General features: G+C 37.8%; 1 protein-coding gene across 2 annotated transcripts in view; it reads right to left on the reverse strand.

Moving 5' to 3' along the window:
• Positions 1-18,667, reverse strand: part of BOD1L1 (biorientation of chromosomes in cell division 1 like 1) — a 57,461-nt gene that overhangs the window by 27,118 nt on the left and 11,676 nt on the right. For both annotated transcript variants that reach the window (XM_039468358.2, XM_003934727.4), the window contains exons 3-10: positions 18,014-18,204; positions 16,904-17,515; positions 16,204-16,353; positions 13,442-13,608; positions 11,831-11,942; positions 11,075-11,213; positions 9,654-9,726; positions 1,507-7,621 (exon numbers count right to left, since the gene is read on the reverse strand). In XM_039468358.2, the coding sequence (XP_039324292.1) occupies positions 1,507-7,621; positions 9,654-9,726; positions 11,075-11,213; positions 11,831-11,942; positions 13,442-13,608; positions 16,204-16,353; positions 16,904-17,515; positions 18,014-18,204 (7,559 nt within the window). The remainder of the gene's footprint in view (positions 1-1,506; positions 7,622-9,653; positions 9,727-11,074; positions 11,214-11,830; positions 11,943-13,441; positions 13,609-16,203; positions 16,354-16,903; positions 17,516-18,013; positions 18,205-18,667) is intronic.

The following is an 18,667-nucleotide window of genomic DNA, read 5'->3' on the forward strand; positions in this document are numbered from 1 at the left end:
CCAAGTATTTTTCTGCAGTGATCTCCATCAAGTTTGTCCGTAAAAAATATTGAGTCATTAAGTTCTATTCTCAGTAAAGGTGATTAATGAACAGATTCACTTTACTTGCTTCATACTGAGCACAGTAAAATTGAGCAGAAAGTTAAAAAACTGAGTTAGAAAAAAATAAAATAAAATTTTCTCAGCTGTAGAGACTGAATTATACTCTAGTCTTACCTCTTTCCCATATCCTTCTGTAGACTGTATGGAAGGTTCTGTAGGAACCCTTCTATTTTTGCTTATTCAGAAAAAAAGGAGGGATGAGTAATTGTAGCAATGATTGAATGATTGAATCATAGAAACTTCTAGAGCATTCAATTTACTCCAGGCTAAATTCAATAGAAACTTTTAAAGTTACTTGTTTCAACCCTTGGAGCATTTCTTAAAGTCTCCTAAGTCTCTATAATGAGCAAGACGAAATCTATTGGCCTCAGCTTCCTGAGGTCGGGTTACATGATGGCTAAGGTTTGTTTCAGTTAAAAGTCCAGGATGCCAGAGAGGAAAAGAATTCCTCTGCCCCTTCAGGTCCAGCCCATGGGTACCCTTTGAGTTTTTACAGCATCCTGTGCTTAATTCCATTCTATGCAACTGTCATGCTTTAAAGTGTCACTGCCCACTTTTCTCCTGAGTATTTGTCCTTGCATCCTCAGATCCCGGTATCTGGTATAAAGTATGTGAAGCTGGATGGTACAGGAAATGACTGAGAAAATATCTTTGAAAGTTATTTCTAAAAGACCAGCACTGTCCAAAATCTGTTAGCAGGGAAACATGTTTCCTTTCTCATTCAAATATATGCATAACTAGAAACGAACTCATTTTATCTGAAAAATAAGCTCAGTTAATGTGCTCCCTTGATTCAAAGGAACCAACAGACTGAATGAACAAATAATTCAAAGATATAATGAGATAAGGGCTGGAATCATGTTTGCCTTTGTACCATGATCCCACCTTATTATCCACATTTTATACAAGAAATGGAGGATCAGAAGCTTTTTTTTTTGTTCTAAGAGGCACCCAAGGACTATGAAAGTTATTTAAATTTCCTGACTCTGTTTTCTTACTTGTAAAATGAGGGTGGTAAAAAAAAAAACATATTGCTTTCCTTGGATTGTGGTAGGGTACTCTTCATTTTGACTGACAAGAAGCCTGTAGATCAAAGTGGTTTAGTAAATTGTAGCAGTCATGTAAGTAACACATGGACTTCCCAGGTCTCAGCCTCCTGCTTTTACTCCTCTCCCCACACACGAGAAATGGGCCAAAGGTTTTAAACTTTTAAACACAAGTATCTTTTAGAGAAGCTTGACCTTCAAGTTTGACGAGAATTATTTCGCAACATTATGATAAAGGAAAAAAATTTGTAGATATTTATCTTTCAGAATCATCTTTTGAAAGAGTGTCCTAAATGCACTCTGCAGTACAATCATTTTTGTAAAATGTCAAAATTTGCAATTACATACAGATTCTCACCTATGTCACACACATTTTCTTCAGAAGACAAAGCAGCCGTTAAGTCTCCTTCCTCGGGGAATGATTTCCTTGTGCTGTTATCATCTCCTGTTTTCTCAGCAGATGCTTGATCAGTCCATTTGCCACTATAATCACTCTTTATAGCCAAGTCCTGCTCACATTTAGGAGCCAACAGAGCTACGCTGTAGGTAGCTGGAAGGATCACTGCGTGGGAAGTAGCAATTTTTGATTCTTGGCCAGTAATACATTTGGTGGTACTGGTTTTCAAGTTATCTTCAGGCCCCTGCTGCTCAGGAGGGAGAAAGGAATGCTCAACTGTGGTGCCCTGGACAGGTGGCATGTCATCAGCGTTAGCACCAGTATTTACTGCTGCCAAATAGTGAACACTAACAGAGGGATCCTGAGCTGTCTGCCCAGGCGTCTGCTCCGGTCCTCTTGGGTGGGCAGGTGAGTTAGCACTCCCTTGTAAGCCCTTTCCTGCTGAACAACTTGCTGTGCTACTGCCTGCTGCTGTCTCTGTCTCTGGAACCAAGTTCAACAATACATTCTTCTCTTCTGCATTTATGAGGTGTAAAGTGCTCTCTTTCTGCTCTCTTCCTGCAAATGGTCCTATTTCAGGGCACTCCTTGCCATGCTTTTCTTCTCCTTCTGCACAAACAGCGCTTGGATGGCCTTGCCCTGCAGAGGGTGTTTGGACTGATAGCCCATTGTGCCTCTCCTCAGTGCTCACTGCCATCACAGGACCCAGTTCTTTGCCTCCCGTGACTGGCCCAGGACACTGGCAGTTATTCTCAGCAATTAGGCTGGGCATGGGGACCTTGTGCTTGCTCACTTTTGTGGCTAACAGGTCACCGTTTCCTTCTGGGTTGTCTGCAGTTGGCTGATTCTCTTCATGTCTGTTGATGCTGGCAGAAATTGGCACACATTCTGCTGTGCTGGTGGAGATAATAGCAGCATCACTCAAGTCTTCCACTCTTGCGATGGTGAGCTGATCTTCATCCTGGAGGACAGCACCAATCATGACTGCTTCACGCCCTTCAGAGGTGCTTGTGGAAATCATGGCAGTGTCACCCATCTCTTCTGCTGGTGTGACTGAGGGGTGGCCTTCCTCCTGAGGGACAGCACTGGACACTGGGCCCTCACAGTCTTCCACCGAGCTCGTAGAGATGATAGCACTCCCGTCTTTTTCTTCCATGACTGTACCAGGTCTCTCATTTTCACTTTCAACAACCACACTGGAAACAGAAGCCTCACACTCTTCTGCTATGCTAGTGGAAATGAGAGCACATTCATCCTTTTCCTCTTTGCTGGTGGACGCAAGAGGACTTTCAGCTTCTGGGGGTGCACTGGGCATAGGCCCCTCGAAGTCCGCGGTGCTTATCAAGACTGGACCTGTAGTCCTTTCTTCCACTGTGGCAGCAACTGGCTGCAGACTTTCAGCACACTTCATGGTTGTTGCACTAGAGATAGGTACTTCAAACTCTTCCCTTATGCTTGTGGAAATCATGGCACACTCATCTTTCTCTTCTTTTCTGCTGGCAGTGAGCTGGCTGTCGTCTCCTGAGACTGCACTGGGCATGGGGGCCTCAAATTCTTCTGTGCTTACTCTGGTACCTTCCATATTTTCTTCAGTTCTCAGAGCAGTTGAGTGACCTCCTTCTACATCTATAATGGCGCTTACGTGAGGGGTGTAATCATTTGTGGTACTGGTGGAAATCATTAAGCCTTTACCTTGACTTTTACCCCCAGCTACACTATTTTGGTTGGTAATATCATCACTGGCTGTAGTCGCCATGAGGCCATCACACTCTTCATTTTCTACAGAGGTGATGATGCCCTCATCTTCTTTTTCGCTTGGTGATGTGTGGGCAAATTCACATTCTGGGACTTCACCAGATACAAGAACATCATAACTACCCCCCACCAGCCCAGTGGAAATAGTGATATCTTCAACTTTTTCAAGCTGACTATCACTCTGATCAGAAGCAGCGCTAGTCATAGGTCCCTCACAACCTCCTGGAATTGGTGTCACTTCATCCTTTCCAGAGATTGCACTGGTCACACTGCTTTCTACAATGCCTTTTGCACTGGAGCAGATATCTGTGTCTTTACTTTCTTTCTCTGCACCACTCATGCTGTCAACATTATTTTCATTTGCATTCATGATGGCAGCTCCAGCCTCAGCTTCCACATGCTCTACCACAGTACCAATCTGACTGTCCCCTTCTGCACTTTCACAAATCAATATTCCTTCACTTTCTTCTATCCCTGTGCAAGTTGAAGCATGCCCTATTTCATTTCCTCTTCCAGTACTAGTCACAACACCCTCCCCTTCCTCATCTTCCTCTTTTGCACCTGTGCTAGTCACAATGCCTTCATCATCACAAGGACCAGCAGCAACTAATGGTACATTAGTGCATTCTTTGGCTACTGTGCTGTCCATTGCAATCTCTCCATTTTCTTCCGATTCAGAACCCATAGCAAAGCCTTCGCTGCTATCTTCTGAACCTGTGCAACTTGCTGGCCCTTCTCCATCTTCTGTTATCCCTGTGCTGGTGACTGCACTCTCACCTTCTGTACCATCATTCACAGAACCATCTCCTTCTTGGCTGGCGCTTGTTCCTGGTGGTGCATCATTATCTACCAGGACAACACCTGCACCTGTAACCATGTGCTCCTCCCGGGACTCTGCTCCTGTTACTGAGCAGATCACAAAGTTATCACTTCTGCCTTCTGCTCCTGTACATGTCACAGTGCCCTCTGTTTCTTTTTTGGGACCCATTCTCATGATATTTCCCTGGGAGCCATCCACCTCTTCACTGCTTATAGATCCTGCTCTTATTTCTGTCCCAGCACTTGTAACTGCTCCATCACTTTCAACTTCACTAATAAAAGTAATAGTTCCTTCAACGATTTCTGAGTCTCTACTTGAAGAACCATCACATTTTTCTTCAGAGCCTGCACTGGTTACAGCATCATCCTTTTCATCTGTCACAATGCTATTTACATTGGCTTCGATTTTAACTGCATGAACAGCCAGTAGGTCTGCTGCTCTGTCCTCAGACTCAGCCACAGCACACTCCCCACTATCTCCTTCCTTAGTGCTTGTGAGGAAGGTTTCACTTTCAGCAAGTCCTTCTGTGACAACAGCCCCACCTTCTTCGGCTGCAGCAAAAACAGTGCACTCACTGGCTTCTGCACCAACACGAGGAGGATTATTTCTGGAATGTATTCCTATTATGAGGCCTTCATCTGCCTCAATGCTGGTGCAGGGTAAAGCCATCTCACTCTCTCTTGTTTCCGAAGTGGTTGTGGCAGCTCCAGCCTTCACTGGACTTAAGGTGACATCTTTTTCCTTCCCTTCTGTACTAGTGGCAACGGAAGTCTTTTCTGCTCTCCCAGGTCCCGCTGCCACATCCTCAGTTTGTCCATTCCTTTGCTGTAAAACAGGGAGTGCAGAGCCACTTCTGGCACTGGTGTCTACCTCACTGTTCTCATTCCTTCTTTCAACATCAATTGATATGTCTTTTATTTTGCTTAGGCCTCTTTTATGCTTAAGTTTGACAGTTTCAGCATATTTTTCTGTACTTATGCCTACAGCATGGTCAATAGCAATGCCATCCTTCTTATCATTCTCTACTGTTGCTTTAACTGTCTGCTTTAAATTGGGTTCTGCATTTAAGTCACTTTCTTTCTTTGCCACATCTACTAAGCCATCTTCTTTGGTAACATTCTCATTTTCCACAATCATGCCCGTTAACTTGCTTCCAAGAGGCATGATTATCTTTCCTTGTTTACCATCCAATAAAGTAGCCTGTTGACCTTCTGGAATGTGTCTTTTGCTAGAGATGCTTGCTTTTGCTGGTGTATCTACTGTGAAACTGTCACCACCTTCTTTGCTGCCACTTGTCTTAAGGATTTCTGATTCCTTAACAGTCAGACTTTGGTTAGGGAGAGCAGAGTGATCCACAGGGGAGGTGCTGGCTGTGCCACCTTCTAAAACAGTTCTTTTGTCAAAGAGGGGAATTACATCAGGATCACAAGATTCTCTCAGAGGCACAACAGTCACTGAACTTAAGGATGAAGAGGAGTCTAAATTTGTGGAATGTTCAAGAACATCTCCTTGAGCAACACGTTCTTCAGTGGGTTTGGCTGTGTTTTTAAAATTATTCTGTACCCTATCATTTTCTGATGGGACACTTGGTAACATTCTGTGAACAGTTTCAGAATCTATATTCACGTCATTAGTTCCTCTATGAATGGGTTCTTTCTCCCCAGGGTTCAGTTTGGACACAGCACTCTGGAAATGCATTTTCTTGGTCAGGGTACTTCTGTGGTCGAAATGCTTTTCAGAATTACTATTAACTCCTGTTCCTCGGCCTGACTTACAAGCTGGAGCTGTTATTTTTGAATCTGCTGTGCAAGTTCTTAATTCATCCTTTAAAACTGTGGCAACCGTTTTTTGTTTCATACTTTCAGAGTCAATGTCTTGCTGAGAATTATTATTGCTGTTGTCTTGGGTTTTAGATACTTCAAACACATTTTCAATGCCTGGCTCAGAATCAATTTCCATTGGCTCTTGTTCAGCAATCAATGTCGTATCACCACTCTTTTTTGGTCTCTGAAGGGAAGAACTGCTGGGAGTGCTCAAAGTATTTGCTGCTAATTTTTCTTCTCCTTTGGTCATTTCTTGTGATAAGCTTCCCCTCTGGTTTTCACACAACCTTTTACTTAATTTCTTTTCCATGACTGAACTGTTACCTTTGGCCTTTTCATGATTACTGTCAACTTCTTTACTATCCTTGTCATCTGATTTATTTTCTTCCTTCTTTTTTATGTCTTTACTACCATGCTTCAAGCATCTGCTTTTGTGTCCATCTGACAACTTTCTCTCAAGCCTGGTGGAAGTGAAGTCTTTATCACTTTTATATTTCTCCTTTGCTAATGGTAACCTGGCTCTATGACTAGAATCTTTCTGTGTACCATGTGCTGAAGAAGAAGCAGTCTCTAACACAGGTTCAACACCAGTTTCTTCAAAAGGTTTGTCTTCAACTTTAGACTTTCGCTGTTTTTCTGAGTCATTCTCTTCTGTGTTCTTCTCCTTGTCTGGTTTTGGAGTGGTTGACTGTTTTGTGACACCTTCTTGTAATTCTGTTTCTACAACTTTTAACTGTTTGCCTTGACTTTTTGATTTAGACTTCAACATAAGTTTCTCCTCTAACAAGCTCTTTGTTCGTCGTTTCTCCTTGTGAACAACCTCTTCTGGTTTCAAGTTACTATCCATGTTAGTGGAGTCCATATCACACTTATCTTCTGAATAACTTTCGCTTCTTCTTTGTAATGTGACACCATGTTGCTTGGAACTCAGAGAATCTTTCTGAATTTTAGAATCACTTGACCTTCTGGACTTGTGCTCTGTCTTAGTTTTTTCAGCTGACAAGCGTCTCTCTTTTTTGTTGTTTTCTTTGCGAACATTCTCATCTGTTTTTATAATATATTCAGAAACTGGCTTTCCATCTTTGCCTAATACTGATAATTTCCTTTCATTCCTATGTTTACTTTTTCGTTCGGCTTTATCATCTGAAGAAAGCTTTGTTTGTTGACTTTGCTTCTGATTATTTTCCTCTGCTTTTAAACCTTTCTCAGAAGAGTGAAGTTCAGTCTCATCACCTGTTTTATGCATACAATCACCTTTATATTTATGTTTCATAGACAATTTGTCTTCTGATGGAGTTTTCTCTCTTTCTGGCTTCTCCTTGGAGGATTTCGTGTCTTTCTTAAGTAGGCTTTTCAAATGTGGTGTTTCAGAATCATCTTTCTTTAGATGCTTTTCATTTTTAAGTGTGCTTTTCTGTTTCTGGGGCTCTTCGGTGCAAACTTCTGAGCGTTCTACTTGCCTTTTTACATCTCTTGTGTCAGTCTCTTCCTGTGCCCCCTCCAGCACAACAGGGGTAGATGTCCGTCTTTTATGTTCTCTTTCTATTTTGGATTCATTTTTGTTTTCATCAGCTACATGCAAAGACTCTGAAAGTCTCCGGGCAGGTTTACTTGGTTCACTTTTTGCATGAACATGCTTCAGCTCCTTTGAAGAAGACATCTTTTCCTTTTCACAATGCTGGAGGAAAACAAAGGTAAAAATATGAGAAATACCAAAATCAATTTTTAGATTCAAATGTAACATTTGGGTGCACTTAATATGTTGAGTGCTGTCACATATGTAACATTTCACTTAATTCATGTAAGCAGTCTGTGTAGGCGTCAAAACCTTCCCTGATTTAAAAAATAGGCATTGTTAAGTTGATTTTAAAAAGTTAAGCTCCTCAAAAAACTAACAGGAGTTTGCATGAACCACATTTTACAATAAAAAAAATTCGAAACAATATGAACACAATTTTATTAGATTATTTCTCATAGAGATTTATCACAAAATAAAGTTAAATACTCAAAAATATGCCATTAAAACATCAAGAAAATGAAGCTCAGCATGATCCCATAACTTTACACCCAGGCCACAAGTAGGTGTGTTAGAAATTAGTTTAGATTATTTCATTCCAAGTCTCTTACTCCTTCCAGTATATCATAGGCACTGATTTGTCTATACGATCTTCAATTCTGCATCACTAGAGCTCACTAACGCACAGTACTCAATAATAAATATAAGCTGAATAAATGACAGTCCAATGCTCTTTCCAGTATAAAACATAATACATGAAGGCAATTTAAAAACTGTATGCTGAAATATAGATTTCCTATATTTTAATTTAGAAACCTGAATTACGTACGGAAACCTCATGGATTTAGGCTACCTGTACAACATTCTAGACATGAAGCTTCAAATGTATACAATAACTCACAGTAACCATTATCATAAATAACATATGTATATGTTTATGTATTCAAGGAAGGATACTGAGAGACAATAGCATCTAAACTTTCCTTCCTTCCCTGTGATTTGGCACTAAATGGATGATTAATATTAATGAGTGGATGTTGACTAAATTCACTTCAATAAAGACTCACTGACTACTAGGTATAATTATTCTTAGGCAAATAATGGGCCAAAGTTCTTAGACAGACCTCCTTTGTGCCTCTAGGTCAGTTTAACACTGCATCTCCTTAAATTCCAACACAAAGATTAATGTACTTCTACTAATAATAGAGTCCAGTACATAACAAGACCTTCACTAATAGCCTAAAATTAAATTCTTCAAAGAACTAACAAGAGTTTGCCTCAACCTAATTTTACAATCAAAAACTAATTCTAAACAATGTGAATACAACTTTATGAGATAATTTCTTATAGAGACTTATCATAAAAGTTAAACATATTAAATATATGTCATTAAACCATCACTATATACTTCTAAATAAGCCTTTAATTTCTGAATAAATAAATTAAATTTATGTTTGCTAATAATGAACAAATAATCATTAAATTACTGCTTTTTCCCTCTGGAAATATTAAGATATTCTAGCTACAGAACTATAGGTAATGTGGCTTTGTAAAGAAGAATTTTAAACCAGTGAAAGCAAACATTTGTCTCATGAAAATAATCCTGAACAGGGGAAGAAAACGTTGTACATCACTTTTACTGTTTAAATGATCAAATCTTGGAAACAACATAAGTACTAAAATTAAGCACATGCTTAAATAAACTACGGTATACCTGTTAAATGTAACATTACACAATCATTAAACAATTAGGAAGCCTAAAAGGTCACATGAAATGAGTAAAATGTTAAAAACAGTTTGCCAGGTTACTTCTACTCTAAAAAATTACGTGGACCTGTGGACAAGGAATAAAGGGGAATAAAATGGATAATTTGCCATAGTGGAGGGATTTTCGATTTTAATTTTATCCTCCCTTTTTCCTTTTTTGTTATTATTGGCAATTTTGTTACTGCAATTACAAGAAATGGGAAAAGAAAAGAAAAGTAGCTATACTCTAGATAAAAGGAAATACGTAGATCAACTCAACAAAATGGGGAATTTGGGACATAACAAAATGGGATTTCAAAATGCTGAATGCAAGTGATTTTTTATTTAACTTGGAAAAAGTCAAATTACATTCTAAGCTTTACTCTAAAGGACTAAACAGTCTATATCTAACAAAGAGCATTTGAAATGAGGTTTTATTAAGACATACCTCACTTGTTTTAAGGGTTTCTTTGGAATCTTCTTCAGATTGCTGTTTCTTTTTGGAGTTCTCGTCAACATTCCTAAGGGGAAAGAATTAAATACAAAGTGTGAATCAAATGCAAAAATTTTTCAGGGAGGTAGAAAAAAATAAAAAAGCTTTCCTTTACTATAATTTTTGTTTATTTTATTTTATTATTATTATTTTTTTTTGAGCAGAGTCTTCCTCTTGCTGCCCAGGCTGGAGTGCAATGGCACGATCTTGCCTCACTGCAATCTCCGCTTCTGAGTTCAACTGATTCTCCTGCCTCAGCCTCCCAAGTAGCTGGATTACAGGCATGTGCCACCACACTTGGCTAATTTTATATTTTTAGTAGACACAGGGTTTCAACATGTTGGTCAGGCTGGTCTTGAACTCTTTACCTCATGTGATCCACCTGCCTCTGTCTCCCAAAGTGCTGGGATTAAAAGCTTGAGCCACCATGTCCAGCCTTTAACTATAATTTATATACTTCACCAACAAATGGAGACTTGTTATATTTCAATTTAAATCCTATCGATTCTTAGTCAACAAAGGAAGCACAATCACAAATATGACATGAACTGTTCTTGGTGCTAAAGGAAAGTACAGCAAAACAAAAATTGCTAATTTGCTGCTTAAAGATGAATGTTTTAGGGGCTATAATTACACTTTGAAATTACTACCTTTTGAGTAAACAGGGCAGTCTTATGTATTCAGATCGATAAGGATGAGATGTAGTAACAGTAATAAATCTGAGAGCTTACTACTCTTACCAAGTTCTACAAATTATCAATTCAGTTATCTTGAAGTCTGTGATAAATTTACATAAATACAGCTTGATGGAGTAGCAAAATTGTAGCCCATGGCTCATGTGACTTCACAGCTACCCTCAAGAGTCTCTTTAGCTTTCTAATTCTTAAAAAGTTAACAATGATAATGTAGTGTTAACAAGGAATCTGGCTCAGATTCTGGATTGGGGGAGAATGATGGAATACTGGTAAAAATAACTGCATGGAAAGACTGGAAATAATAATTGTAAATAAGTGGTTACTGAACACCAACAAGAGGAATACTTCCAGAGAATTTCTAGAGGATCCATAAACTCTGAAACTCTAGGGATAATTATTAGATTATATATGTACATTTTTCAGGGGAGAGGGTCTAAATCTCTCATCAAATTATCAAAAACATCTGGGACTCCCCAAAATGATTAAGATACACTACTGAGAAATGTTAGATATTAACATTATGATACTAAAGATGAAACCCTAAAGTCCTTCATAAACATGCAGTAACATACACATGTAATGTAGAGCTCTTCACTGACACTTCAATGCCTCTCTTCTGAAAGCACCCCAGGGGAGTGTTATAAGGGAAACACGACTAGATAAAATACGTAAAATATGTACCTTGAATCTTTTTTTCTCTTTTTGCTTAAGGCTACTTTTTTCTCTAAAACTTTCCGTTCTTTAAGGACTTCTTTAATTCTGGGGGCTTTGGGTTCCAAACTGTTAGTTGATGATTCTTCTAAGTCCACACTACTCTTGCCTAGAAAAGAAGTAATCAATAAAATGTATTTCAGAAAACAGTTTTATAAACAGAGTAATATTTACTTTCCATTAAGATTTTTCTAATTATTGTTAAAGTTTGGCTTTAATATTCTTAAGTGGTGCTGGAATAGACATAGTATTTTGGATGAAGAAGTCTTATCTTTCCTATTTCAAATAATCACATAAGTGCCTGTATGTGTGAATTTGAATTTACTTATTACATAGGATTGGTGCCTAGAGGGAATACAATTTTGTTCAAGGTAATATTCCAGGTAAATGTTTGACATTTTAGTTAACATAAGCATAGATTAATTTCATTAATGACCAGCAAGGCTCAATTACCCATATGTTAACAATCTACTTTCCAGTGATAATTCAATCATTACGGAAAAATAAACTGCTAACAAATGAGTTGCATAAACTGGTATCTGGTAAAATGTTTTATTTAGATTTAGCAATATAATAAAAATGATTAATCACATGAGATTAAAATGTAAGGAAATTTTCAACATTTGAGAACAGATCATTTTATCTCATATTTAGATCTCATAAGTAATATGAGAGTATCTGGAAAATAATGAAATATAAAAGTGTATTAAAAGTTAACATCTATACCTTGACTCTTGGTTTTTGAACACTTTGTCTTCTCTGCTTTCTGTTTTCGTTTTTCTTCAAGTTTCTCTCTATTAATTTGCCTTCTTAAAAGCCTCTCTTCTTTTTCTTTAGCCTAGAATCACAAAATACTCTAACAGATTATTAGGCAAAGGCAAAACATGCTGAAAAACTGTACTTTAAAAACTGTACTTTTTAGTATACCCTTCAGATGTTCATACAAATTAATGGGCTCTGAAAAAGTACACAAACACTACATATACATACACACATTTATCTGTGTGCATACACACATGTATGTGTATGTTTCAATCTGGAAGCTACCAGAATAAAAGAAACAGATGTTAAAATTGGCCATTACTCTTAAAGAATGTCATTAGTTTAAAGGGTGGTAAAGGTACTGCTTTGGGAAAAAGTGATTAAATAAACTGGTTGTTTCAATTAAAAAGATAGCTGTGAAAATATCTATGAACATCAAGTATATAAAGGTCTTTTCAACTATTCTTACAGAAAACAGTTTAAATAAAGATTAAAGTGATAGCTACTTCTACAACATATATGTCTTGCTGGTTATATTCTTGGGAGCCAAGCTTTGGACTTGGAACTTGCAGCTGTTGTCTTTTAAAGCAGAAAGAATTCACAATCATTGTCTACTCCCACTACCCTTTTCTGGCCTGGAGTGCCAAAAATCCTAAGCAGGTATATAACTTCTAACCATGTAACTCTTTCAAGAGATAAGCCTGAAGGGAAGGCAAATCACTACTACTAGCATTTTGAGGTAGTTTCTTGAAATCATTTTCCTATGTAACAAGATTTTCTGGTTCTGAACTTTTCATATTTTACAACTTTTCATATTTTAATGTTTCTGAAATTGTAAGCTATCTTAAAACTAACATACATATGTAACAACAAGGTAGTGGTTTTCTTTAAAAAGCTGTTATTAATTCAGGGGTATATTTTATAATTGGAAATATTTTTGAATCCAAGAAATAGGTGGATAGCATTTCCATCTCCATTGTATGTTAATAGCTGCATACCTTATCTTTGCATGACTGGATCTACACTGGATTCAAACATTTCCATACGTCAAGTATTTAGGTTGTTACCAGTTTCACTACTATAGGATGAGCAGCCCTCATCTGAAATCTGAACTCTTTGAGCACTGACATCTGTCACAGGTGGAAAATTCCACACCTGACTTCAGGTGACTAGTGGCAGTCAAAATGTGGTTAAAACTTTGTTCCATGCACCAAATTATTAAAAACATTGTAGAGAATAATCTTCAGGCTATGTGCATAGGTATATAAAAAACACAAATGAATTTCATGTTTAGACTTGCGTTCCATCCCTAAGACTTTCCACTATGCATATACAAATACCCCAAATTGTGAAAAAATCCAAAATTTGAATCACCTCTGGTCCTACCCATTTTGGATAAGGAATATTCACTTGAATTAGTAATAATGACACAAACATCTCTGTCACATGTTTTATCTACTCTACCTAGCTAAATGACAAGGTTCCTGAAGGCAAAGCCTGTATCGCTCTGCTTTACATGCACGCCAGCACCCCACATATAGACTAGGTTAAAACAGCAGAACAAAGTGGACTTACAATAGACTGTCGCCGTTGTTCCACGGTAAGCTCGTCATCAGAATCACTATAGTACTTGGAGTAAAGATATGGCTTGTGGACATATGCATGCCGTACACTTTTTGTTTTTCCTTCACTAGAATCACTAGTTTGAGTTTTTGTTTTATTCTGTTTGTTCTTCTCTTCATCTGTAAGAAAGTTAATAGAAAGAGGAGTGTGTCTGTGAATGAGCATAAAATCAACATGATGCTGTACAAACAGCATAGGCAAGATCAATAGGCGTTCCAAAAGGGGAAATATCAGGATGTGAACATTTCAGAAACTGACTTTTTCAAAAGCTATAATTCATATTTTCATATCTTATCAGCTTCTCACACATAAATAAGACAAGGAAAAATTAGACATTATAATTACGCTGTTAAATGAAAAACTTCAGACAAATTAAATTTAACAGAGTTTTTTGGAGCAAAGAATAATCCATGAATCTGGCATCACACAGAATCAGGAGACGTCTGAGAGCTCTACTTTGGCGGCACGAGCAGAGGGCTTTTACAGGCTGCAAAAGCAGGGGAAATACGTGACTGATTGGCTACAGCTAGGTGTGTGCCTTATTTGCCTTAAGACAGGCATCCCCAAACCACGGCCCCCTGAGGCCATTTATCCGGCCCCCGGCCGCACTTCAGGAAGGGGCACCTCTTTCACTGGTGGTCAGTGAGAGGAGCACAGTATGTGGCGGCCCTCCAACGGTCTGAAGGACAGTGAACTGGCCCCCTGTGTAAAAAGTTTGGGGACGCCTGCCTTAAGATCTGGTGGAAAGTCCCTAGTTAGAGGTTAATTGGTGATTTCTGACGAGCTACGCTTAGATTTTGTTTTACTGTTTAGACTGGGCTTCAATCTGCCTATGCAGGAACCCAAGGTACTGGAGCTATCTCAGCCTAACAGCCTCTACTTCCCTTCAGTGTTCTCTTGACAAATAATTCTTATTTGTCACTGGACTTGATAAGAATGCTTTATCATTGCTAGGTTCAACAAATCCACTGGAAACTGTACTTTTAAAGTAAACTTGAGATTTTAATGACCACCTCTAAATTTCTCATTTAGGGAAGAGGTAGGAATCACTAACGGAAAGGTAATTTGTTTCACTTTGACACATCAAGAAGAAAAAAAAGTAAACAAGGTTTTCATTTCCTACCACATAGTACTCTTAAAATAGCCATCTTCTCCTAACTTTTTAAATCCCATACATATAAAATCTAGTCTTATCCAGGAAAAAACTTCAGAAGACCCAAAAAGGCATCAAGAATTAATTTCAGTTAGGGTAGAAAAAGTGGAGTGTTCACAGGATGGGGAGTACTCTTCCTAAACAGGTCATACAGAGCTGACCTCATGAGGACAGATGTGACAAATAGGAAGTGCTGCTGCTACGTTTTTTAGTAAAAAATTGAAGAAACTGGAGAAAAAAAATGAGAAGGACTGCAGAATATAACTACAGTATTAAAAGCCGCTACTTTTTCTCTTCTACGATTTTCTCTCTAGGTAACCTATCTGAAAGCTAGCCACAAATTTATAAGACGCTATCTACAGGCAATTACAATTAAAACTCAGTATTTTTATTACTCCTAAATTAATAGTCATAAACAGCATTTAATCATGTGGTAAAGAGCAGCATAAGATATTGGTAAGACGCATAGACTCGCGTTTGAAATCTGCACTGGTGCTCATTAGCTGCATGACTAGACAAGACACGGTCTCTCTGTGACTTTGTTTCCTCTCCTGTACCTACTTCCTGGGTTGTTCTGAGGACTACAGTAGTTATTACATGGAATGTCCTTAGCACAGTGCCTAGAAGATAGGAAGTGCTCAGGAGGGGTTTTCTGAAAAACAAATTGTATTATAAAGAATTCAGCCTTGTCCAGAGAGGTCTGGCCATTAGTATTAGCTTCTGGGAGGTAATCTCTAAGCCTCTGGAATGCATTCCTGACTGCAGTGTTTCAGAGTGCTGAAGGGTCTTGAGTCAAGCTAAATAGTCTAACAATATGATTTAAGGTCAGAAGCAATGGGTCACGGAGTATGTATGCGCTTGACCTCTAGAGAGGGTAGAGACAGATCAGCCAGGTGGGCAGCCAACTCCGACTACATGCTGCAGCCTTGGTAAGAAGTCTGGATCCCAATGCTCTGGAGAACTTCCCTGGTTGGCAATATTCTGTGCATGTTGTCAGACATCAATGCAGAGGAAGTAATTCAAGGGGGACAGTTGGAAGCTACTGTGTGAAACTTTCCTGGACTCTGCCCTACATGCCTCTTCCCTTGGCTGATTTTAATATGAGTACCTTAACTGTAGTCAATCATAACTAAGTATACCACCTTCCAGTAAGTTCTATGAGCCCTTCTAGCAAATTATAAAATCTAAAGGTGGTCTTGGGGAACCCTGAACTTGCAACTGGTACCATAATTGAGGGCAGTGTTGTGGAATATGATGTTCCCAAATGTGACACACACAAATAAAAAGCAACTTCATATATATTACCTCCTCTAAAATTTAAATTAATAATTATACCAGGGAATAAAGTTAAGGAATGAAGAACCAAGGGTTGTTGAGATTTAGTAACTCACCAAGCTTGCTCAGACATAAAACTTTGCAGCTGGGACTCAGAAACAAATCTTCCAACAAAGTCCCATGTTCTTGCTACTACACCACACTGTCTTTCAGGATATAGGCATCAGAATACACAAATAATGCTCAACAGGATGTTTCAGAGGCATTATTAAGTAAAATGCTTTACCATCTGATGTAATCTCTCCTTCTTCCATGCTATCAGACATTACAACTTCCTCCTCAGTATCTTCTTCAAAAGATGAAAGGTCACTGGTATGGACAGAGCTAACAGTGATGTCTGTAAGTCCATCCATATCAGAGTCTATCAAAGAGAAATCTTCAAGAGGAAAACAAAATACAGAAAAAAATCATATTATTATGAGAACATACTCAGAGCTCATTTTACATTTAAAATTTTCTGTTTTAAATACATGTCAAACTATCAAATAAGGCAGAGTGGTTTTTACAGAAAATACAAAGGCAAAGTAGACTTCTGTAAAAATAACTAAAATATTAATTTACAATGTATAATAAAAAATGAACTTTAAGTAACTGAAGTACTTACTACCCAATATTTTAAAGATTAGGACATGCAACTATGAATTAAGTTGCTTAAAATAATGTATGTGAATAAATTATGTGACAAATTATAAATTCCTAGTTTCTCTGTTTATTTACTATCAACAGATATATTAGTGTAGAAAAGAAAAATACAAATGTTTATTGCTTTTCTCCTTAAGCAAAGGGGATGTAAGTTTCCAATGTTTTGAAATACAAGTATTAAATAAACTTATTAAAATGTGAAGGCAAATTTGATACTTTCCTGATCCCAAAATAGATACTCTTTGTTCTTTAAACTTTGCAGATGTTTGCAAGTTTTTACATACCTTCTTTGGTCCCTTCAACGGTTTTAGCTTTATTACTGTTCTTTTCTGAAGGAAGTTTTAAGTTCTCTATTTCTTTTTCCTTTGCTTGTTTTTCATCTTTAACTTTTTGTGTATCTTCACTCTTTCTTGAGTGATCAAATTTCTTTTCGGTCTTTTCCTTCTTTTCCTTCTTTCTTTCTTTCTCATTGCTGTCTGGCTTCTTTTCACCTTTGTCTGTTAATTTATTTTTTTGCTCACTGCTTTCCTGTTGAACATCCTTATTTGGCAGAATTAAATTATTATGTTCTTTTGTGTAATTTTTAATTTCTTCAACTGGACAGGGGAGGTCGCTAAACTCTTCAGACTTCGGGGCTGTTTCCAGTCCTTCACCTCCAGAGTCAGCTATAGATTTTTCTTTATCAGTCATGTCCTCTGAAGTTCTTTCTTTATCAGTACTAGTATCAGCGGTTGGCTGAGACGGAAGTTTTTTTGATGCTCTCTCATTGGTCTTGGCATTTGATGTTTCTGTTGAAGCCCTAGCAGCACTGGCTTCTTGGTTAAGAGAAGTTATGGTTTCCAATATTGACATGGCATCACTGGCTACATTAGCACTGGGCCCAGGAGCAGGAACACCTTAAAGGAAAAGAGAAGTTTCAGAATAAATTTAATCAGAAGGAAAATACCTCTCCTGCATCAATACCACATCCATTGTCATCTTTATGTGATGCATATGCTGTGCAGACCATCTGTATATTCTTTTAAAGTTTCAGTTATCAGTACTAGTATATGCCATAATCTGAATTATCTACCTCTCTAATGTGCTATTTTAGGAAGGGCACCATGCAACTCTGAGAATTGTCTACTCTAGCAAAAGACTATATTCTCTAAGTATTTTAGATATTCCTTCTATTATGCTCACGCACACATATCCTATTAATAAAATGCTTACTATTTTTATTAATCTAAACAAGGAAACGTTATGGCAATTAAGGAATTTAGGTGATTTAAAGTAAGTACAGTTTCACTGGAATAGCCAAATAAAGAAATGTTTTAAAGAACCAAATATCCCTAGCTTGATATTCAGTTCAAGAAGAAAAACAATGGAACTGACCAAGAGTAAAAGCAAAGCACCTTGTGTAATAAGGGAAGAGTCTGGTTTCTCATCATCTGGAGCTGCGTTGCCACTTGCTTCCTCTTTGTGATTTAGTGTGGCCAAAAACTCATGCACAGCTTTCTCCACCTGAGGTCTGAATGTGTGGTTGATCTTTGGATCCACAACCTGAGAAATAATTCGGTCAATACCAGACTCCAACATTCCTGATCTGAAACACAAGATAATTTATGGAAAGGTAAAGCAATAATATTGTATTATTTGCATTGACAATTTAAAATAAAACTCTATCTATCTATCATCTATCTATCTATCTATCTATCTATCTATCTATCTATCTATCTAACTACCATCTACCTGTCTGTCTGTCTATCCATCCATCCATCCATCCTTAAATTGTCTTAATCCATTTACTTGGATAGAGAAAGACAATGGAAAGTAAGTTTCATGCTATAGCAGCATTTAGATATACCATAATGTAAAAGTCTGTAAACTTTTCTACCACTGTGTCACTAGCGGAAATACTGCAACAGGTAAAACAAAACACCCTTAGAACTAGACACAGTATACCACATAGGATCCAGTATACAGGTGATGCTTATCTCACCTCTTCTCTGCTCATGGCATGTAGGAATATGCTCACTAAAAAGCTGAGTTCTGGGTATAAAATAAAC

Source organism: Saimiri boliviensis, chromosome 3 (genome assembly GCF_048565385.1).
Source record: "Saimiri boliviensis isolate mSaiBol1 chromosome 3, mSaiBol1.pri, whole genome shotgun sequence".
NCBI classification, from domain to species: domain Eukaryota; kingdom Metazoa; phylum Chordata; class Mammalia; order Primates; family Cebidae; genus Saimiri; species Saimiri boliviensis.